This window comes from Myxocyprinus asiaticus, chromosome 4 (assembly GCF_019703515.2).
Source record: "Myxocyprinus asiaticus isolate MX2 ecotype Aquarium Trade chromosome 4, UBuf_Myxa_2, whole genome shotgun sequence".
NCBI lineage: Eukaryota > Metazoa > Chordata > Actinopteri > Cypriniformes > Catostomidae > Myxocyprinus > Myxocyprinus asiaticus.
The window spans coordinates 15,406,539-15,431,084 of NC_059347.1; the positions used below are offsets into that span (position 1 = coordinate 15,406,539).

The 24,546-nt window shown below is 38.2% G+C and overlaps 1 protein-coding gene across 6 annotated transcripts in view; it reads left to right on the plus strand.

Annotated features, from left to right (window-relative positions):
• The window catches only part of LOC127439844 (rab GTPase-binding effector protein 1-like), a 31,055-nt gene that overhangs the window by 1,591 nt on the left and 4,918 nt on the right, over positions 1–24,546 (plus strand). Inside the window, exons 2-15 of one of the 6 annotated variants that reach the window (XM_051696090.1) lie at positions 1,046–1,174; positions 3,718–3,921; positions 5,605–5,765; positions 9,845–9,964; positions 11,557–11,692; positions 11,907–12,085; positions 12,168–12,278; positions 13,032–13,490; positions 14,122–14,226; positions 14,445–14,561; positions 16,197–16,295; positions 17,439–17,579; positions 20,458–20,647; positions 22,540–22,595. In XM_051696090.1, coding sequence (XP_051552050.1) covers positions 1,046–1,174; positions 3,718–3,921; positions 5,605–5,765; positions 9,845–9,964; positions 11,557–11,692; positions 11,907–12,085; positions 12,168–12,278; positions 13,032–13,490; positions 14,122–14,226; positions 14,445–14,561; positions 16,197–16,295; positions 17,439–17,579; positions 20,458–20,647; positions 22,540–22,595 — 2,207 coding nt within the window. Of the gene's footprint in view, positions 1–1,045; positions 1,175–3,717; positions 3,922–5,604; positions 5,766–9,844; positions 9,965–10,318; positions 10,820–11,556; positions 11,693–11,906; positions 12,086–12,149; positions 12,279–13,031; positions 13,491–14,121; positions 14,227–14,444; positions 14,562–16,196; positions 16,296–17,438; positions 17,580–18,582; positions 19,248–20,457; positions 20,648–22,539; positions 22,596–24,546 lie in introns of those variants that run through there. The other 5 variants (XM_051696091.1, XM_051696092.1, XM_051696093.1 and 2 more) reach the window with 5 other exon arrangements.

Sequence of the window (24,546 nt, forward strand, 5' to 3'; positions counted from 1 at the left end):
TCTGTGACTCTGATTCAATCAAACATTGGTAGAAGTCACACAACTGTGCTACTGCAATAAAGATCAGGCAGCATGCTGAATATTTATTTTAATTACAGTAATCGGCCTGGCGGAAATATCAGTCTTTTTTTACCAGGCTCTCTGGAATACTCGATTCTGATTGGTCAATGGCGCCATCCGATCTGATATTTCTGAGTAACAACCGCACACCCAGGGATGAATCGTCATGTCACAATTAACGTAATTCCGAGATACTGACTTGTAAAACGCATTCACATCTTCGTAGGACACGTAATTACAAGTTGTAACTCGGAATTCTATGAAACCTCCTATTTGATGGTCGTGACATCATGTAAAAGAGCCAATATGATAGCGGTCTCAACAGTTGAAGGTAGTGGACATTTAAATTTAAACGCAAATCATTCTTTATGTCCATTTATTTACTTATTTGGTTAGTAGCTGTGTAATAAGCAGGATAATGTACAGTCAGTCTGATGTTATCGCAAAATAAACCCTGACGCGTCAGGGACCCGATCACCCTGTCGGTGTTTATTTTGCAATAACAACTGGCTGACTGTACATTATTCCTTACATATTAGTTGAACAACTTTCTGTACTTAACTATTTAATTGCTAAATGATTTCATCATTAGGAGTTTATACCCTGTTTCAAACAAGAAATTGAGTCCATCACTTTTAAAGCCCTGTTGTCACTCAAAATCAAAGCAGTATGTGTGGAAAAGTCCAAAGATCAAAAGACGGCTGTGAGGTGATGTTTGAGTTGTGAAAGTGTTTGAGACTCAAAGATCTTTAAAATAAATCTCCATGTCAAATCCAAAGAAGTTCAACACTCTTTTCTCTCTTAAAACTTTGTTGCCTCATTCTCTTTGTTGTTGGAATATCCAGTCTCAGTTCGTTCATTATTTACTCACATTGTGCCCGCATGAGTAAAGAGCTGAAGTGCTCTTCAGGAGTTGTAGTCAATGATGTGGTGTAGATGTGGGTGAATGACTGTGTGACGCTGATGTGATGTGATCTTCCGTCAGGGGTTCTACAGCAGCGTGAGTTCGAGCAGGAGCAGGACCGAGCCGACTTCCTGAAGCTTAAACAGCAGCTGGAGATGGAGTTCAACCAGAAGAGGGCCAAGTTTAAGGAGCTCTATCTGTCTAAAGAAGGTGACATGTCATACACAGTGTGTTGATAGACCAGTTACGATTTCTTTACCAATGTCACAAGCTATGTCAATATATAGCCTGTTTCTAGAAAGTCATTTCTGCTTAGTGTGTGGGTTTAAAGTGAAAATAAATACTTGGTGTTTGTTATGCCTGGATGTGCAGATACAGAATACTGAACAACAATCGATGCAGCCACATCGCATTTGTTATTTCAACGTTTGTGACCTGATGCACCTTGGACAGTATTGGAGGACCACCTATTCACATAACACATTATAATTGCCTAAGGGCTGTCAACAAGGTTGAGAAACTAAATTCCATTTTTCTTTTTGACCTTAAATATTACCAGAATTCTAAATAAATTTGGATTTTAAATGGAGGTGATTTTTAAATCGATGTTGTTTCCTTAATCCAAACAAGAAGGGCCAGCAAAGACAAATAAACTGTGACAGCACCATGTTATTTATTACAAAGAACATTCCTGGCTGTCAGTAAAGAGCATTCCATTTTAAATTTAAGTGCATAAAATTAATGAATAAATTAAAAGATTTAGTCGTTTACATTCTCAAATGTTAAGTCAAAAGTTAAAGGAATGGGGGAAAACGCTTCAATAAGCAGTTCATTAACATGCTGTTGCACTGGTGCCACAGTACTATCTCAGACTCAAGCTTCATAATTACCGCGATTCCACAGTGTTTTTTATTCATTACAGTTGTATGTACTGTAGCACTATTCCCAGATAGCAGTGCGATTCGTCTGAACTCTGTGGTGAAGCGGCTCAGCCTATGAGCGCAGGGACCATTCAAACAGACGTAGCACAACAGAATGAAATAGAACGGATCTCGAGACACACATTTCCCAATTGAACCCCTTTCCTGACAAAGCGTTTTAAAATCCGTTGATTTATCTGAGAAACGCTGATAAGAGAGCAAGACACAACGGCCAAAGACCTCCACCTAAGGGGCTGTTCACACCGAACACTTTTGCAACCATCCAGTCTACCATTTGTTTTTCAATGTAAACGTGCCTTAGATGAACGTCTTTGATTGTTTCGTTGCGTATCATTGTTTATTCAGCATCACATGCAGAAGGGCTGTATTTTTCTAGATGCTGTGTCAAGTTTATAAGAACTTCAGCCTTTATAAACACGTCTTGAGACAGCTGCGTTCTGTTCAGTTCTATTTGTTGCACTGCATTTAGCCTTTTTTAGCGTAAGAATGGGCTAAAGTCATTGTCAGTGTTTGGCACACATCCAAAATTCGAAAGCACAGTTTTAGCGTTCGAATGTACATTTTAATCTAAAATTCGAATTTAGAATTTTAATTTGACAGTCTTAAATTGCATCAAAACATGGGTTATAAACTTTGCTGGCCTGGAATGGCTTCAATAGAAGACAATCATCAACAAATGCTAAATATATGTAAAAACTTTGGAATCACGAAGACATTAAATTGATCAAAAATTCTGCTAAAATGTAATATTAATATTTAATAAGTAATACTGCAAATGTAAAAAAAATAAAAAAATACATTTGGCAATTTGGCAAAGCTCCATTTTAAGCAGTCATACTGCAGCCTAATAAGAAAACACTGTGCCACCTAAAGCTTAAGGAATTATTCTAATGTGCTAATTTGGCACTTAAGAATCTTCTCTAATGATTAGAACATCAGAGTCTCTAGTTTCAGAAACAGACCCCTCGCAGGTCATAAATTGGCATTTTCAATGACCAGTACATACACGCTAAACACCAGTTTAATCTGCAATAGTGAAGAGAAGACTAAGACGTTGGCATTTTGCGCAGACTTCCAAAGAAAAGGCCACCTTTGACCCTTGCAAATAAGGGAAAAAGGGTAGAATGGGCAAAAGAACTTAAAGATTGGATGGTAAAGGGTTAGAGATGAGTATCATGGATGGATGAGTCTATGTTTGAGGTGTTGAGTTGTCTTGGAGAAAAAAGAAAAAAAAAACAACAACAAGCCAAGTGCACTTTTGGGAAGTGCTACAGATAGCATGGGATGAAACTTCACCTGAACGTGTTAATAAACTGACTAATAGAATGCCCAAAGGCATCATTGCTGCAAGTAGAGGATTGCTGATGAATCAGTATTTCTTTTTAACAGAAATAGTCATTTGTACATTATAAATGGCTTTACTGTAATTCTTGATCAATTTAAAGCATTGTTAGTGAATAAAAGTATAATTTTACCAGTCAAAAGAATAGACACACCTTTTAATCTAAAGGCTTGTACTATGATTTAAAATTAGTTTTGTAGACAAACATAAATAGTCTATGAAATACTGTATTTCTTTACAAAACTAATATTTAAATGAGGTTTTTAATGGATGAGAACTCCTTCAATATTGTTTAAAAAGCATTTCAGGTGTATACTTTAACCAAACTGAAATATAAGGTACTTTTGAATTTTTTGTCACTACATAATTCACAAACTTTACTATTATTCTAAAATGTAGAAAAAGAGTAATAATTCAGACCTGAACCTCTCAATTACTTCACATCAACATCTGTACTTGTGTTCTCTCAGAGGAGCTGAAGAAGCAGGCCGCTACTCTGGAGAAGGCCCAGGCAGAGCTGAGCAGGGTGCAGGCCCAGTTGGACGAGGCTAAAGCCGAGATGGAGACCATCAAAGCGGTGGCCACTGTCTCTGAGAACACCAAGCAGGAGGCCATTGACCAGGTCAAACAACAATGGCAGGAGGAGGTGGCGTCACTGCAGGCTATAATGAAAGGTAGAATAATTTCTCCATGCATACTGTGCATGCTAAGTGTTAGAAGGTAAATAAAGTTTTTTTCAAGAGGCAGGGTTGTGTATATCTTCATAATGATGAGGGCATTTAATTCTCTTAGTTATGAGTAGGGATGTGCGAGACTAGTCGACTAAACGGTTCTGATGCTGCTAGTCAACACTGGAATTACTAGTCGGTTAATATTTTTCCCCATTAAACTATTCCAAATTTTTACACATTTACGTTTGGCTTTATATTTTTACAGAGGCTGCACTTAAATTACTGTCATATTAATGTTACACATTTGAAATTTAGTTAATTATAAAATATTATTGAAAAAAGAGGATACCTGGAGCAGATACAAAGTTTCATTTCACCTCAGGCTGCGCATGCTGCTTCCCTCTCTCACTCGCGGCACACGCAGGAAAATGTCCTCTCGCTAGACAAGCAAACTCAGCAAAGAAGCTATATAAATCACTTCGGTAGTGGTGCATGAAGTGGATTTCCGAAACGTTGGCTTGAAAGTGGGATGTTTTCACATTTGTGTCTTCTTTAAATCTGTGCATGCTTGTAAGTTTTTTTTTTCCTGCCATGCAGGATAGCCGCCTCAGGTGAGTCAAGTCCCGTCTTTCACCGGACCATGTCGATGTGTTAATTTTGCTCATCAAAAAACTATGCTTTTGAGTAAGTAGCCTAGAAAATGACTGTTTTAGGCAAGGAATGCCATTTTTTTTAAGGAAGTTATTTTCAACGAGGTGCCAACTGCTTAACGTGTTAAACTATCTTTTATTCTGTGTGCACGTCATGTTTAGAATACATTAGGTTTATTGTAGGCTACATCACAGGCATATTTTTTTCTGTCCTATAGCTATTTTATTTTATTTTTTTACATTGTAACTGTCATTGGTTAACGTTCTTTACAGAACAGCTGTCATATTAGATCAGTGGCTAATGCACGACTGCACATCTCTTAGATTTGACTTAGCCTACCTGTTAATTATTTTCAACAATGTCCTGTCTGTTTTAATATGTTAAGTAACTTTTGCTTGGTTAATTCAGTTTAGAACAGGCTATTAGGATTGCTCTATTGGTCCTGCACTATTCATTCAATTGTTTTGAATAAATCTGTTTTCGCTAAAGTTGAATGCGTGTCACGTCCTGTATTTAATGTACAATGAAGATAATGCAAGGCGAGGGCGTCGCAAATAAATGCCCTTTTTCAGCGGAATTTAGTGTCAGATGTAGAATAGATTAAGCATTTTAAATGGGTAACATAACACAATTGTTTTGACTGTTTTCCGAAGATAGTTTTTTTTTAGACTAGTCACGTCAGTGAAATTAGTCATTCCACACATTCCTGTATTTCATTTTCACGTCATTAACCGTATTTAGAATGGACCCTTTTCATAGCAGTGTCAATCTAACAAACATTTTTAACTATAAGTGGAGTAACAGTAAATTTGGCATCTTTCTCTTGACTTCTGTAATCCACCTTTTGTATTTTTTCCTCTTTTTTTGCAAGTCGTGGAAGCGTAATAGTGGAAAAAATTATATTTGCTTTGCTTACCTATTCGCTGCTTTAGAGGTTTATTGCACTAAAGTTTACTTGCATGTTCTAAAACCAGAAATGTGGAAAGGGTCCATAGTATGCTTTAGCAAATTGTTTATCCTGGGTTGCATTATCAGATGCAGACCGTGAGGTGAAGGTGCAGTTCCATCAGAAGTTGGAGCAGGAGCGTGCTCAGTGGGCTCAGTACCGTGAGGCGATGGAGCGAGAGGTGGCCGAACTCCGCCGCCGTCTCTCTGAGGGACAGGAGGAGGAGAATTTAGAGAACGAGATGAAAAAAGTATGGGTTTTTTTTTCATTGTGATACATACAACCCATTTCTTAGTCCTAGGTTTGGCCCGCTCAGACCAACATTAAGTCCTGACCTAAATTCAGATGCATTTAAATGAAAGAGTCAACCTCTGTCGTTTAATTTCTTTTAAGGTTTTATTTTATGTTTTTCTTTTTCATATCATTTTAGTTAATGTTTCTAGCACCATAACAGTCATAACTGAGTTTTTCATGACCCTTTATCGTCCTCTCTGACCCTTAGAATTAAATGAGCTGGTTTTTGCCAATTTATCATGTGTTGTTTTATATGGATTGGCACGATTATAACAACATATACATTGTAATTAACAGCAATATGTATCTACATTATATTTTACTAAAACATTTTAATATATGCCAAAAAATGCCACACGGACAGCTTTTTTAACAGTTTTTGTCACTCATTGAACCAGAGTTTTGAATAGAATTATTGAAACTTAAATCCCGGAAATGAACTGAACTTAACAGCAGGGTTTCTGCGGGTCCTTAAAAAGTCTTAAGTTTACTTTTTAAAATTTAAGGCCATAAAAAGTCTTAAATAAATTACAAGACATCTTAAATTTTGTTTGCTGAGGTCTTAAATTTTGGGGCGTGAATAGAGGAGACGCTTAAAACAGCAGAACCAAAAAAATCTCTCTCTCGTGCATCCGTTATTTAGCAGCTGACGCTTGAGTTTAGTGTGAGCATGCACAGGGAAGCGCATTTTCACTGAACTTACGATGTTACACATGTGTAAACCTCTATAAACCCGTTAATCAGAAATGCAAATGCCGTTATTTTGTATCTCTGTAAGCGAGCGATGCGCTAACACTGTCATTCCTGTTTATAATCGACAAAGCTGTCAACATTGCAGTTTGCAAGCACTCAAGGTTGGAGCGTCTTTTGATGCCTTTCAAATCGTGGCGCTTCCTTATTTCACATTACCTTTGACAAGAATTGTAAAGCTAATAGAACTACTCCGCTGCAGAGTTACACCTGTTATATCTCTCATCCCCATCTCTAGATCTGACATATACAGGTATTTTCTCTGCCATCTGAATCAGTCAATTAAAAAAAAAAAAAAAGTAATAATATACAAAACAATAATAATATAATTATATAAATATTATAATATTAATAATATACATAATATGAAAATATATTTAATATTTAGTATATAATCAATATACATCATAACTAATTATGCAGCACAGTTCTCTTTCATAATTTAATCTGTTAATTTTTTCAGTACATATTGTCAACTTTAAACAGCCATTTTTAAGGTAACTGACGAGTTTTTACTTGAGACATTTCACACAAAAATGAAAATTGTCATCACTTATCTTCATGCTGTTGCAAACCTGTATGACTTTCTTATTTCAGTGGATATCAAAAGGAGATATTAGGGAGTTTCAGTCACCATTCACTAACATTGAATGATAAAAAGATGTAGTGACAGTGAATGAGAATAAACGTTTTGCTTAACATCTCCTTTTTTGTTCCACGGCAGAGAAACATTCAGACAGACTCGAGGGTGAGCAGTGATGACAGATTTTTAAATGAACTGCCCTTTAACTACCTGTTAAAGTATTTATTAATGGTATCTGCCAAGAAAAAAATATATAACACATGCTACACATTATTCACAGCAGCGCCATATTTAATTTGACGAGAATGACAACGAGGCTGTGAGGGATACACGTACAGTCTCTTCAATGGGCTGTAGTTTAAAGTGTTTTTGGATCGTTCCACAGACAAAACATTGGAAAAATATCTTTTCAAGGACACTCCATAGACAACAAACTCCAGACAACATGAGTTGTGGAAAATCAGATGGGATATTGGAGTTTTTTACAGATTTATACCATTCGTGCCATTGAAGAGACTGTAAGTCTATCCTTCACAGCTTCATTTTCATTCCCATTAAAAATCAAACATGGCGCTACTGTGCATAAGGTCTATAGACCAGTCCTCTTGTTTACAAAAATGTCAGCGCATGCGCAGTAAGTGGTGGCAGAAAGCCCACTGACCGTTGCATTAGATTTGACCGATTAGGCGATTAAACGAAAGTATGACACACAACCATCATAAATACAAACATATTCTTAGCGATACAATTACTATAATGAAATGAGCTCATAACAAACATGTAATCATGTTCGCTATACATTTTTGCTGCAAAGTTGTGAGTTGAAATGATCTCAGTCCAGTCAGCTCTGTTGATGGCTTGAAGCCACAGCAGTCAACGAGAGCCCTCGGAATCATTTTTCAACAACGTAATCTGATAAAAGTTTACTATTTACGCATGTTTTGCCACTACTTCCGTGTTTTACTTAAGCGGTGACGTTGCCAAAGCATTGGTCTATTGGCAAGTGACTAAAGAGAAGGGTCACAATATAGGCTACTTACTTTAGGCTACATGCATTCTTAATGAATTCATTTAGAGTTTTAATGTTGTATTAACTTATTTAAAAAAAGGAAACACATAAATGCAATAAAATATATAAAAACATGTCCAGAGACATCCAAGTAGTCTCAGTGGTTTTGTATTTACCAGCTAAAGAATTATTGAATGTGTTTTTTTTATTTGTATTATTATTGCAAAAGGGGTCTTAAATTTTTCTTTTATTTGGACTTAAAAAGTCTTACATTTCATTCCTTCGAACCTGCAGAAACCCTGTACCAACTTTAACACCGTTTTTGCTATTTCAGTTAAAATCATAGAAACTTTTAAAATATCACTTTCTCATACTCATCAGTTGGGCTGTCACAATTATGACATTTTGGCTGACGATTAATTGTCAAAGCAATAATTGTGATTATGACTATTAATTGTCTGTTTTAGGGCTGTGATGATTAAGTTTCTCTTTTAGGGCTTTAACGATTAACTGTCATAAATTGTCATATTTCTTAAGGTGCATGTGTGCTTCATACACCTTAAAAAGTCATTTTTACATATTTAACTTTAAATATATAAATCAAATAATAGAGATATATGATTTCCTTTTAAGCCTTTAAAAACTTATGAATGACATGAAAAATAATGTTTTAAATATCAAAATATTTCTAAATACTTATATGATGCCTTTTTTTGGTCAACTTTAGTGTTGTTGTTTTGGAACTGATATATTTTATTTTATTTTTTTTAAATAAAAAATAACAATATATATATATATTTTTTTTTTGTAAAATATTAAGTAAAATATTTCTGTCCTAATTTCTCCACTTTCACATGTTATTGTGAACATGTGTTTAATGCTCTTTGATTAAACCCACCAGCCCGATATTCCCATGAAGCAAAACCTGAGGTTTAATGTCATCATTTTATCACTCCACAGAAATAGAGTAAGCGTGCGTCTCCTCTTCTGTGTCACTGTATGTCATTAATACTGCTTATAAGAACCTGTTATGACCAGGAATATTTGCCATTACACGATCCTTTAAAGTGAAGCCTGAGTGCATTGCATTGAAAATCAAAGTTTATATTTGTTTGTTTATATTTTCGCGGGAGTTTGGTGCGAACGTCAGCTGACGGCGAGTACATCAGAGCACTTGAGAAGCGCTACATGCTCTCTTCCGGACAGCAGCTGCTCTGGTTGATGTCCGCAGTGCGGCTCAGTGACACTCGGAGTTCAACTGAATGACACAAACACGCCGTTGATGGCATTTATACAGAATATTCGCTTAAATGTCCCTTATTTGGGCATTAAAATGTGATTGCAATTTGAAGTGCACAATAATCGTGGTTATCTCAAATAACCGCAATCAGATGATTATTTAATAATCGCGACAGGCCTACTCATCAGTCAAGGAGGTAATACGAAACTTGAGTAATGATGCCACATCTTTAGGAAACTTAATGGCCAAATGACGAGTGTATTAATCATATATTTTCTGCCAAATTATCACAATATATATCATAAATAATATTTTCCCCAGCCCTAGTAGAGATTATGATTTGTTTTAGTGCTGCAAACTCTATGTTTTCTGAAAGTGCCTTAAAGCTAGAGTGTTTCGATCATGTTGGTAGTGGTTCTTTTAACAAACTTTCTATTTATTGTGTTAATCCAGGCTCAGGAGGATGCAGAGAAGCTACGTTCAGTAGTGATGCCAATGGAGAGTGAGATTGCAGCTCTGAAGGCCAGACTGTCAAGCTCAGAAGACAGAGTTAAGGAACTGGAGGCAGCGAAGGTTAGACAATTCAAAAAGCAGAACTGAGAGCCAGACTGTTCTTTTATTATTAGATATGACACATTTATGTCTCATTTTTTTGCTTGAATATGTCAAAGTAGTTGAAAACTAGTCAAATTAACCCTTGGACAAATTAATCAAGATTACGTCTGTATTAAAGCTAGTGGTCGACCGATAACTAAGGTGGTGGAAAAGGCTGATAACCGATTATTCGGCTGTTAGTTTTAAAAATCTATTTATTAAAAAGTTTATAAATTTTTTCTTAGTCTAGTCTTTCCTTACTGTCACGGGCACATTATCAGCAGTCGCTTGTGTTTTGTCCGGTATACTATATTTTTTTCCTTTTCTCTATAGACACTGTCAGTCAAAATCAATGGGTGCTTCTTATTTCTTATATTGTGCATCCTCGTTTCCTTTCCTTGCTTCCTTTCCTCGTTTCATTGCTCCACCCTCTTAGGAAATGAGGAAAGGTTGGAAGGAAAGGAAACGAGGATGCACAATTTAAGAAATAAGAAGCATCCATTGATTTTGACTGAGGACGGAGGAATCGAAGCAAGATGTATTTGTAAAATGGAATATCCTGCTCACTCCAGCGTGACTTCAGAGCACATTTTTGGGCAGCTGCAGTACCTCGGCGTGCATAGGATGCATCTGTGCTTTCTCGCTCAAGCATCCTCTGTAAGCTTCCTCTGTCCTCACCTCCACGTGGTGCATTTAGAGAATTGATACGTCCTTGATGATGGCGGACTTTCATCGGTTTCTGGGTCACGGTCTCGAGGACAGAGGAGAGAGGAAACAAGAATGCACAATTTAGGAAATGAGAAGCACCCAACATGAACTTAACAATCAATAAAGGTTATATAAATAAACATTCTATAATGTCTATGCTTCATATGTCTTTTTTTTTTTTTTTATAACATTTTGCATTAATAATCGTGAATTAGTCGATAAACAGTTATGGTAACGGAGACTTGGCTCCATTACAATGCTTTATTTGTAAATATTCACCAAGTTATGCATTTTATAGCCTATACAGTATATTCACCAGATGAAGGGTTTTTAGGCATAGAAAAACAGGGAGGAATAAAAAAAATATCAGCACCAATGAATTGGTAAAATTGATATTTCGCTCAACCTCTAATTACAATCTGTAATGACCCCACAGAATCTGCCCCAACACATGCCCCTTCCGTGTTTGTTTATTAAATATTTTGTATAATTTGATTATGCTTTTACCTACCAGAAAGAGTACCGTAGCCTCAGCTCCATTTAACATATCTTACCATGTTCAAATCCACTCTGCTGTATTTCACTTCAATTAAATGTGACTTAAGTCTATTGTAAAAGTAAAATATAATGGTTTGTGCAATTCGATGAACCTGTGGCTATCTCTGCCATAAAGTTGAAAGGTTGGTTTCTGTAGATGAGTCTGCCAATATTTACTTTAAAACGTAACATGTTCATTTTTAATCAGCATTGTAAAGGTAGTAAAGTATAACGGTTGCATGAAAGCCTCTGTTTATGGTGCTTCTGAAACTTTGTGTTTTTTATTTTAGAGAATCAGATTTGGAACATGTTTGATTATTTCTCAGGTGAAGGAGCTCAATCACGTCCTAGAGGCTGAGAAATCATGCAGAACAGACTTAGAGATGTATGTTGCCGTCCTGAACACCCAGAAATCTGTCCTTCAAGAGGATGCTGAAAAACTTCGGAAAGAGCTCCATGATGGTGCGTCACCAAAATCTTGCTTTGTGATGCAAACGTTTCTGAGAACCTTTATAACTTCATAGAGCTTGCTTTAGTTGATCGTTTTATGTGGGTTGTCTCATATGGAACTTGCTGTGTATTTGTTTACAGGTCTAATGAGTTTGCATTCAAGTAAAATATCAGTTGATTTCAGTTGTTTGACCTGCAGTTTGAATTATTTGGCATTTTTTTTCAGTGGTTCACATGCTGGAATTGGAGCGACAGCAGCACAATCAGCTGAAACACACATGGCAGCGTGCCAACGATCAGTTCCTGGAGTCACAGCGGCTGCTGATGCGAGACATGCAGTGCATTGAGAGTGTGCTGTCCTCTGAACAGCTGCGACAGGTGGAGGAAATGAAAAAGAGGGACCAGGTACTTCATCAGGTTTACTGATGTTACAAAATTGGACCTGTTGTAATGTTTACATTGATGCCAGCATTGTATATGTGTTTAGGAGGAGGATGAGAAGGAGATATTGAGTCAGGCTAAAGAGGCTAGTGAGGACGAGGGAATAGACCAGGCTGAGGCAGTGGAGGACTCACTGCTCGGGCTCTCCATAGAAGAGGTATCAGTATCTCACCCATTACTCATTAGAGTTACAACTGAACTCCATCAATACATCCAATCCATTCCTATCCCATCCCTCCATCCATCCATCCATCCAGAATAACTGGTTAATTAGAAGCTTTCAAACAGGTTTCCAAAACACTCACTTGTCTTCCATTGTTCAGAAAAAAGATAGCTCACGCCATTGGTTGTGCCAGTATTGCTGTGTCTGGCTGGTTGGGATGCTCAAACAAACAGCAATGTTTTAATAGCCCTACAATGTTTACACCTTTTTTTTTTTTTTATCCTAAACATGGGTTACTTATAGTTGATAGTTGTCTCTGTATATTAATCTGGGATAGAGAAAATGATTTTAACATTGAAACAATGAAGCATTTCTGATCCAACAGCGAAAACTGATCAAAATGTTTGCTGTCCCCTTTCGTTTGGTTGGCATGCATGTTTGCTCTATCGGGTATTGAAGTTTTATGGCAACGGCAACACTAAATGTATCGCTTTCTTTCTGTCAGGACAGACTATTTGGCAAAATGGAAATTCACACATTGCTTTGAATTTATGAAACTGAGAGATAAGTTATGCCTAGTGAAACCTTTCAATGACATTGAACAATACAAGCACTCTGTGGGGGCATTAGACACAGAAACATGCTCACATGAAACAAATAAAAGTTATCTTGAAACGTATTAAAATATCTTTCAGCATATTCTGATTTGAGGCATTTTTTGTTTCATATTTCACTCTTTGTCTGCAGTCCCATCTCAGCCACAGCATCCACAGTTCCTTGCACTCTCTGGATGCAGACACCCCGGGCCGCCCAGATAGCTCTGACCTTTTTAAGGACGGCCTTCGGAGGGTGCAGTCCACAGACAGCCTTGGGTCTTCAGGAGGTGCTCTACAGCCTCACGGTCTGGGCGGACACAACAACAAGGCCAAATCAGCCAGTCAGCTGGACGAGTCAGACTTTGGTCCTCTCGTGGGGGCGGACTGTGGGGGCTTTGACAGCATGGACACCTACTCCATATCTTCCCTGCAACCAGGACACTTTCTCCTCACCAAGGACCAGGAGAAGGCCATTAAGGCCATGACCCCAGAGCAGGAGGAGACAGCATCACTCTTGTCCAGCATCTCTCATACGGCTGACACGGCTTACCAGCCTCCATCCGGCTATCGATTGGTCAGCGAGAGCGAGTGGAATCTGCTGCAGCAAGAGGTCAGAAAGATGCTTTGAATCTATTGTTAAAGTATTTTGGGGTAACAAATATGGAAATGGCCTTTATTGGTTGACTCAACCGTCTTCATTCTGTAAGTGGTCTGGACTGCTGAACCAGATTAAGTAGATTTGTCAAAACAAATGGTGTTGTGTGTTAAGATTTAAGAAGAGTTAATGAAAGTGTTAAGGGGGTTGCACACCAGATAAGAAAAAAACACAATTTAATGTAAACACAATGTGAGTTTTGCTTAGTGGCGTGGCAGAATTATAAATAGCCCCCAAAGTCGTAACTGGGCACCGGCAATAGACGTCGAATGGCAGCGGTGGTGTGCGTATGTTCATAAAAAACAGTAGTTTTGAATTTTAGGATGCTGTATGTCGTGCGCCTGCCTGGTCCAGTGTGTTGACTGTTTGAAACTGCAGTAGTTTTCGTAGCATAATGAGTACTGTTTCACATACTATGTGGATTGTACAGTATATACTACACAGTACGCAGTAAACTAGTATTACATTCTGACCATTGTATTCAGATTCATCTCTTTTCCCATTTGAATCAGCAGTGTGGGGATTTCTCACACGTGGCTTATGTGTCTTCATAGCTTTCATAACACTTTTTATGGTTTCTCCCCAGATGAAGAATGCTGGAAAAAAGCTGGGTCGGCGATGTGATATGTGCTCTAATTATGAGAAACAGCTGCAGGTCATTCAGGGACAGGAGGCCGAGACTCGAGACCAGGTGTGTCTATTATACCGGTAAAATCAAGACGATACAAGACACCTAATAAAAAGATTGTGCTCAGACCAATGAACCTAGCTTTGATTCTTTCAAAAGTAAAATCTCTAATAATACATAATGTGTTCTTGATTAAAATATGGCTGATAATCTGTTGGACATAGTGTCTGGATCATAATTATGACAAATAACTTTGTTTACTCCTCCTTTGATGACTGTAGGTAAAGAAACTGCAGGTGATGTTGCGACAAGCAAATGATCAGCTGGAGAGGACGATGAATGAAAAGCAGGAGTTAGAGGACTCAGTCAAACAGGCCAATGAGGAAACCACCTTAAAGGTACAGCCGTTCTCTTTGACAGATTTTGTGAAGCGCAGCCAATATTGCATCTTTACAATGTTTCATCCTCGAAGACAGATTCTGTTTATATAAGATCTTGGAGAAAAGTCAAACACTGGCTATTTTCCAAAGCTTAGTGAGCTGCCTTGTCATCTACAGTCTATTTAAGCAGCTACCTTCCAAGGCAGCATCCTAACTTGAATGGAACCTCATATAAGTCACTGTTAAAAGAGTTGCCCATAACAACAGTTCCAATTCAGTCACTAACACGCACCACAGAAAAAGCCCATGAAAGACAAGCTCACAGTTTGATGTTAGTATGTTGCTAAACTAGAAAGTGTATACACTTATGCACAACACATACAAATAATTTAAAGGTAAAGTGTGTCATTTCTGCGCTACTAGTGGCACCAACGGAATTACAGAAATAAAGTATGTTTTCAAACAACCTTTGCCAACACCTCTCAGACTCATCACGCCCTTTTGCACTCTCTGATTCCCTATGAACAAATAGGCCATGCTAAATAAAAGTTGATAAACGTTTAACATCATAATGAACAAGACCACTATAACAAACACACCAGACAGAAAGCATTGCAGAGGAATCGGCTCATCCAAGAACATCAACGGATTGAATGGCAGCTGGTGTGCGGGGGGATCTAGCACAAGAGGTAGGACAGTTCTTGGTAACTAGTAAGCGTAACGATATATATTCCGAGTATCTTACTAATTTATCTGAAACTCGACAGTAATGAGCTAACTTGTGTGGCAGTACCAGAGTGTAGCTTACTTGTAGAGAAGCAACACGGCAAGAATTGAACCTCAAAAATTCTCTCAAAGTCCTCCTCCTTGTAAATGTTCACTCTGGTTTTTCTCTGTTTTCTGTCTCCATGTCTTTAAGCAAGTCTTCGAATTTTGGCGAAGCTACTGTAAGTTTAGTTTCCTCTGTAACACGTCTGCCGTGGACGTTCATATTCTCCCGGTTGAACAGTTTACTTCAAGTAGCCACGCCCCAAACTCATGCTATAGGTTGAGCTAGAACTGGATGGGTGGAGCTGAGCGAGCCGCTCGAAATATAAACATCAATGTTTTGATAGTGCCTGGGAGGCTCAGTGTTTATACATTTGGGGGAGGCAAACTCACGAATGGCTTACTTATAGTTGTCAGTGAACAATAAATTGGGATATTAGAATGTATTTTGAAATTAAAAGTTACACACTTCACCTTTAAATGACTACAATAAAATGAAATAGTTTGTTTTTATTAGATGGACCAATTTTCTATCGATTGTTATAATCAAAACTCTTGCATCGCTCTTGGATTGCCTTGCCCTCACAGGATGCATCTGATGCTGCCTTATTTTTGTCCTGTTTTTGGCCTAAACAATATACCTTATAAGGCAACATAATTTTAATGCCTAACATGTTTTAAATTTTAAGGCCTAAAAGGTTTGGAATAAACTTCACATAAGTCACATGTACCAATGATGCATAAAATGACTGCATACATAGGCAGCTCGCAAGGCTGTAGAACAGCCAAGGTGTTTAAATGCAAAGTATGCATTGACTGCTCTTAATGTTACTAGTTTTCCTAGTCAAACATATTCAGTAATATTAATTTTGTCTGATTGTACAGATCACAGAGTTGCAGCAGAAAGTTCAGGAGTCTGAATCTCTGGTCAGTGCTCTTCAGCAGGCCTTCAGCCAGGCCAAGAGGAACACCCATGACCAGATGGTATGACCAAACACACTTAAAGGGATAGTTCACCCAAAAATGAAAATTCTCTCATCATTTACTCACCTTCATGCCATCCCAGATGTGTATGACTGACTTTCTTCAGCAGAACACAAATGATTATTTTTAGAAGAATTTTTCAGCTCTGTAGGTCCATACAGTGCAAGTGAATGGTGATCAGGCCTTTGAATCTCCAAAAATCACATAAAGGAAACATAGAAGTAATCCATATGAATCACAATGTCTTCTGAAGCAAAATTATAGGTGTGGGTGAGAAACGTATCAAAATGTAAGTTATTTTTTTAACTCTAAATCTCCACATTACCTTTCACTTTTGATCTGAAAGTCACATGTGGTGCCTGTTTAGTTTTACTTTCACATCTGAAAGTGAAAGTGGAAATTTAGAGTAAAAAATTACTTAAATATTGCTCTGTTTCTCACCTACACCTATTATATCACTTCTGAAGACATCGATTAAACCAGTGGAGTCATATGGATTACTTTTATGTTTCCTTTAGGTGATTTTTGGAGCAACAAAGTTCTGGCCACCATTCACTTGCACTGAATGCACCTACAGAGCTGAAATATTCTTCTAAAAATCTTCATTTTTGTTCTGCAGAAGAAAGAAAGTCATACACATCTGGGATGGCATGAGGGTGAGTAAATTATGAGATAATTTTGAACTATCCCACACACAGTCATATACAACAAAATCTAGAATCTTGACTTATAGCTTTGTTTTCTTTTGAAAACCATTTGGCAAGCATATTTGTTTAGATCATGTCCCGTTTTGAATTGCTACTTCAAATCTTTTTACTAATCAGACCATAAAATAGAAGTTGTTGGCACTGAGACTTGGCAGGAAGAAATTCAGTCTCCATGCTTGCTTGAAGCACATCTGTTTGAAATCTGAAGTTGAACCATTTAAGTGATAAAGTTCGAACTGGTGTGACAAGATCCCTAGAATAAAATGCTCTGGAAAGAGTTCTGACAGTTTTTACCCAAAGAATGCTAGGTGAATCTCCTATTATTGCTTTCATCGGCCAAGTTCTTTAAAAGCTCTACTTTATAACATTTCTTTAGAAAACATTTTTGCCTTGTAGTTGAATTCATTGAGTGGTATGTGTATGTGTGTGTGTCCAGGCTGTGTTGCTGCAGTCCAGAGAGCAGGTGACTGAAGAGCTGAACCGTTTGCAGAGAGATAATGAGAGTCTTCAGGGTAAACACAGACTTCATGTGACACTGCAACAGCAAGAGGACTTTCACATGCCAACCACTGTACAGGTACTACAACACCCAGTCTCATATGATCGATGTTAACATGCTAAAAAAAACATATACCAGTTTGTGCAGACATGCTTTTACAAATGTACACTCTGATACAGTCAATCTGATTTGTGTGCAGCTTAGTAAGAAAGTATTTCAAATCAGTAAAGATAAGTAAACAAGAAACAAAATCCCACACACAGCTGTTGCTTGCGAATAAACAATTTAATGATTTAATACAACGTTTCAGTCATGCGGGGGCCTGGGTAGCTCAGCGAGTATTGACGCTGACTACCACCCCTGGAGTCACGAGTTCAAATCCAGGGCATGCTGAGTGACTCCAGCCAGGTCTCCTAAGCAACCAAATTGGGCTGGTTGCTAGGGAGGGTAGAGTCACATGGGGTAACCTCCTTGTAGTTGCTTTAATGTGGTTCTAGCTGTCAGTGGGGCATGTGGTGAGTTGTGCGTGGATGCCGCGGAGAATAGCATGGGCCTCCACACGTGCCATGTCTCTGCGGTAACGCGCTCAACAAGCCACGTGATAAGATGAGCGGATTGATGGTCTCGGACACGGAGGCAACTGAGATTCGTCCTCCACTACCTGGATTGCGGCGAGTCACTACGCCACCACGAGGACTTTGGCATTGGGAATTGGGCATTCCAAATTGGGGAGAAAAGGGGAGGAAAAAAAAAACGTTTCAGTCATGCGAAAAAGATATTTATATTTTTTCAAATACCTGATGAAGGTCACATGACAGAAACATTGTATTAATTCATTAAATAGTTTATTCAGAAGCAACAGCAGTGAACGGGATTTTGTTTCTTAAGTATCTCAGTTGTTTTTCCTACACACCTGCTGATAATTTATCATGCGTGCTCTGATTTGTTTTTCTTCTTTTTTGTAAATCAATAAAGATACAATAGTTATTAATGTATAGTTGGTAAATCCCACGGTGGCTTTTTGCTTTTATAAAACTGCGCCAACAACAGTATGATAAAAAAATATGATTGTGGACTTTAGGAGGAACCCCCCAACACTGACCCCCCTCACCATTCTAAACAGCACTGTGGCAGCAGTGGAGTCATTCAGGTTCCTGGGCTCTACCATCTCACAGGACCTGAAGTGGGAGACACACATTGACTCCACTGTGAAAAAGGCCCAGCAGAGGTTGTACTTCCTTCGCCAGCTGAGGAAGTTCAACCTGCCACAGGCGCTGCTGAAGCAGTTTTACTCAGCAGTCATTGAGTCTGTCCTCTGCACTTCAATATCTGTCTGGTTTGGTTCAGCTACGAAATCAGATATCAGAAGACTACAAAGGACAGTTCGGACTGCTGAGAGGATTATTGGTTGCCCCCTGCCCCCCCTTCAAGAACTATACACTTCCAGAGTGAGGAAAAAGGCTGGAAAAATCACTCTGGACCCCACTCACCCTGCCCATTACCTTTTTTAACTGATGCCTTCTGGCCGACGCTTCAGAGCTCTGAGCACCAGAACTGTCAGGCACAGGAACATTTTTTTCCCTCAGGCTATCCATCTCATGAACAGTTAAAACTGCCCCATTGAGCAATAATTAATGTGCAATACACAGTTTAGTCTTTTTATATTATCCAACACATCCAACATCTTCTGCCATTACATTCCCTTGCACTGTATGTAACCAATTTGTATTTAGATTTGCACTACGTATGTGTATGTGTGTATGTATATTCATATATGTGTATGTATGTATGTGTTTGTGTATGTATGTGTGTATGTTTATAAATATATATATATATATATATATATATATATATATATATATTGTCTATTGTGTATTTTATATATATATATATATATATACTTTTTTCTTTTCAATATTTATCTATTTTTTTTTTTCAATTTTAATTTTTTTTTTTTAAAGTCTTGTTGCTGTTTTTTGTATAGTTGTGAACTGGAAGCTCCTGTAACTAAGACAAATTCCTTGTTATGTGTAAGCATACTTGGCAATAAAGCTGTTTCTCATAAAAAACATTAATGTTCATTAAAATAATTATTAGTAATAATCTGTTAAATTCTGACAAGTTTATATATATTATATATAGGTGAATACATTTATAGATTTATCAGCTAGCCATTGCTCTTTGAGTGCAATCTCTAAAAAAAAATAAAAAAAACAAAAAAAAACATCCTAAAATCTTTGTTAAAAATGACTGGAAAAGTCATTAACCATCTGATTTGCAGTCAAAGGTGTGTGGATATCGGCTTTTTTACAATGGGTTCAAATGTGACTCATCCAATCAGATTTCAGAGCTGATTTTACAAACAGGTCTGTTTTATAAATTAACAATATCACACTTGCAAATATGCTATTGTTCTGAATGCAGGGCTGTGATTCTGCCACATGTAATCACAGCCATGATGATACAGTGTGCAGTACAACAGCATGATTTTACAACAGTTCAGCAAACAAATAACTTGTGTTTCAGACAAAAATTGTCCAGTTATTTCATGCATTTTTTCATGCGTTGCCAGTGAAAATAGTTCTAAAAAGAAGCCAAAGCATCAAACACGTACTCTGGTTTTGAAATAGTGGTGTTTCAATCGTGAATAAATCTGTGTTTTGGAATGAATCGGTAACACTTTACAATAAGGTTCCATTTGTTAACATTAGTTAACTACATTAGTTAACATAAACTAGCAATGAACAATACTTTTACAGCATTTATTAAGCTTAGTTATATGTTAATTTCACCATATACTAATAAATTTTTAAAATCAAGAACTGTCAAACAGAGTGATACACATAGAGAAGCGTCCCAGTGCTGTTATACTAAATATTAGCACTCTTGAAACACAGCCCGGCCAATCAAATTCGAGGACTGGAACTAACTGTTGTATACTTTGTTTTCCACCCAGGAACTCCAGCAGCTGGTGTTGCAGTACAGAGAGGACATTGTTTCAGTCAGAACGGCGGCAGAACATCTGGAGGAGAAGCTGAAGGCAGAAATATTGTTCCTGAAGGAGCAGATTCAGGCAGAGCAGTGTCTGAAAGAGAACCTGGAGGACACATTACAGGTGGAGATTGAGGGCTGTAAAGAAGAGATCGGTGAGTGCGGTATAAAGATAAATACCATGCAAGAGTAAAAATTTGCCAGCTAGTAAATACCATTTATACCATCGTATATCTGCAGCACAATATAAACGATGGCAAGCAGAAAACCTACTCTGCAGACTGAGAAGAGACAGACTAAATTTGAAATGCTTATATCTGCTAAAAGTACATTTTGTTTGTCAACATTTAGGGTTCAACTAGCATATAGATCAACTAAGCTAACAGATATGAACTAAAAGCCACAAAACTACCAAATGTTTTTAACTCATGGGGTCTTTAATTCATTGGATTATCACAAATATATGCATTACTTCATTGTCATGTAAAAAATAAAACATTTTGGGTCGGTTAACTACATCTTGATGATGTATACTGATTCTGTGATATACTGTATATCTACTCATACATGATATAAGACTGTGGTTATACAGCTCACTTTTCGCTTGAATGATTAAAAGCTTCTCTCAGCAGCAGAGAATGTTTGCACTGGCATTACATTGAGGCTTTAAAATGTGAATCTTTAAAGGTTTGGCAAATGCAATGAAATTGCATCTTTTCTTTAAAAGGAATTAAGCTTTCACCCTGTTTTGTATTTAACTTGCATGAAAACTGATAAAAGTAATTGAAGGAGGTTAGGAAACCCAGTGGAATACATAACGCAGCCCATTTATCTACTTCCTCTCATGTATGGCATTTCAATACTGTCTTTTTTTCCTCCACTCCTGCATTGGTGACTTGTGTTCAGACATCCTGGAAGGTATGAATCCTGCCTGACTGTAGTGTTTGTCTAGGTTGTGTCTGTCTATAGTGGCACCACCAATAACTCATGCCCTAAACCCATCAGCACTGTGTGTGCCTGCTCTTCTATCACATCCACGTCACCATGTACTACTTCATTTAACTGTGTACTAATATAACTACACATGACCTTGGGTCAAGATCTGTATTTAAAGAGAAATTAAATGTATGTGTTATGCCCTTTAAATGTCCATTTTTCAACCCAACTTCAACCCACATTTGAAATGTTGTGTGCAAGCTCAATATCAGCATTGGGAAAGCTACAAGCATGTCTAGCCACATACTATTCACTTTATTTATGTTACCCCACTGTTAAACCAGCCAGCACAACAACCTAACATTTCTGTGTGCACCTTTAAATATACAATGATATGATTTATTTTTATGCAAAATTTGTCAAAATAATGGACCCTTTTTTACACTTCCGGGTTTTGGAAAGCGGAAGTAAACGAATGCTGGGTAAACTTCGATAGTGGTGAAAGGGAGACCATGACAAATATAATTTTTGCCTACCCATACATTTTTGCCTATCCAACAAAAAAAAGAAATCGCCACTATTAAAAATGGAAATGCATCATCACAGTCTATGAAAAGGGTGAATTATTACCTTTGATTGCTCCTTTGGAAAGCTGTGTGTGCAAACATATGTTGGAAAAAGTAGCTTGTTACTTCACTGTTGTGAACTGCTGTCATGCTACTGGAATAATATAGTGGCATCGCTACACTGTACTTTTAGTTTACTTCCCAACGCTGCTTTGTGGCAACCTTAATATTGCTGATAAGTGCTATTTAGGTGACTTGTGTAGATTCAGTTGACCAAGCCTTAGGTGAGGAGATGCTGTTCAGTTGCTTTGGCTTAAGTATTCATGCCAATTGCACCCTCACACACACCCTTTTCTTGTAATGCGCAACAGTCTTAATGAATTCAGTGTCAAGTCACAGTTTTTCTATGATCATTCTGACTCAGTCAGCACTAGCGCACAAATCTTTGAACAAATTAATCCTCTTGTTACTCATGCACTGAGTACATGTATCTGACTAATCCATGTGATGTGACACTGCATTTGTTTCCTCCTCCCATCCTGTAGCGTCTTTTTCCAGCTTGAAAATGGAACTGGAAAGAGTGAAGTGTGAAAAAGAACAGGTAGGGCACAAGTTCAACTAATCACTTCTAGGATTGGGAATCAGGAACTGGTTCGTGTTAAGAAATAGTTAACCTAAACACAATTTTTTCATCATTTACTCGCCCGTATGCCATCTCAAACTCGTATGGCTTGCTTTCTTCTGCAGAACACAAAAGATATTTTGAAGGATACATTATGTCTGTTTGTCCATACAGTGCAAGTCAATTGTTTCCAAAACATTCAAGCTACAAAAAGGACATAATAAAGGTAATCAGCATAAAGGTTTAAAGAGCGAGAAGTGCAATCAGGCTTCAAATCATAATTGTGACAATGAGACTGCAGATGGCAATATTTATTTTTTTATCATGAAAAATTAGTTACATTTTGGTCTGTTTCTCACCCAAAACTTATCGTATTTCTTCAGAAGACATGGATTAAACCACTTGAGTTGTATGGATTAACTTTATGCTACCTTTATGTCCTTTTTGGAGCTTGAACGTTTTGGACCCCATTGACTTGCACTGTATGGACAAACAGACATCATAAACTCAGCAAAAAAAGAAACATCCTCTCAATTTCAGCTGCTTTTATTTTCAGCAAACTTAACATGTAAATATTTGTATAAACATAAAAAGATTCAACAACTAAGACATAAACTGAAGAAGTTTCACAGACATGTGACTAACAGAAATTGAATAATGTGTCACTGAACAAAGGGGGGGGGGGGGGGGCAGAATCAAAAGTAACAGTCAGTATCTGGTGTGGCCACCAGCTGCATTAAGTACTGCAGTGCATCATCTCCTCATGGACTGTGCCAGATTTGCCAGTTCATGCTGTGAGATGTTACCACACTCTTCCACCAAGGCACTTGCAAGTTCCCGGACATTTCTGGGGGGAATGGCCCTAGCCCTCACCCTCCGATCCAACAGGTCCCTACGTGCTCAATGGGATTGAGATCTGGGCTCTTCACTGGCCATGGCAGAACACTGACATTCCTGTCTTGCAGGAAATCACGCACAGACCGAGCAGTATGGCTGGTGGCATTGTCATGCTGGAGGGTCATGTCAGGATGAGCCTGCAGGAAGGGTACCACCTGAGGGAGGAGGATGTCTTCCCTGTAACGCACAGCGTTGAGATTGCCTGCAATGACAACAAGCTCAGTCCGATGATGCTGTGACACACCGCCACAGACCATGACGGACCCTCCACCTCCAAATTGATCCCGCTCCAGTGTACAGGCCTCGCTGTAACGGTCATTCCTTCGACGATAAACGCGAGTCTGACCATCACCCCTGATGAGACAAAACCGCGACTCGTCAGTGAAGAGCACTTTTTGCCAGTCCTGTCTGGTCCAGCGAAGGTGGGTTTGTGCCCATAGGCGATGTTGTTGCCGGTGATATCTGGTAAGGACCTGCCTTAAAACAGGCCTACAGCCTCTCTCTGTCCCTATTGCGGACAGCCTGAGCACTGATGGAGGGATTGTGCATGTCTGGTGTATCTCGGACAGTTGTTGTTGCCATCCTGTACCTGTCCCACAGGTGTGATATTCGGATGTACCAATCCTGTGCAGGTGTTTTTACACGTGGTCTGCCACTGCGAGGACAATCAGCTGTCCTTCCTGTCTCCCTGTAGCGCTGTCTCACAGTACGGACATTGCAATTTATTGCCCTGGCCACATCTGCAGTCCTCATGCCTCCACGTTGCATGTCTAAGGCACATTCACGCAGATGAGCAGGGACCCTGGGCATCTTTCTTTTGGTGTTTTTCAGAGTCAGTAGAAAGGTCTCTTTAGTGTCCTACATTTTTATAACTGTGACCTAAATTGCCTACCATCTGTAAGCTGTTAGTGTCTTAACGACCGTTCCACAGGTGCGTGTTCATTAATTGTTTATGGTTCATTAAACAAGCATGGTAAACATTGTTTAAACCCTTGACAATAAAGATCTGTAAAGTTATTTGGATTTTTACAAA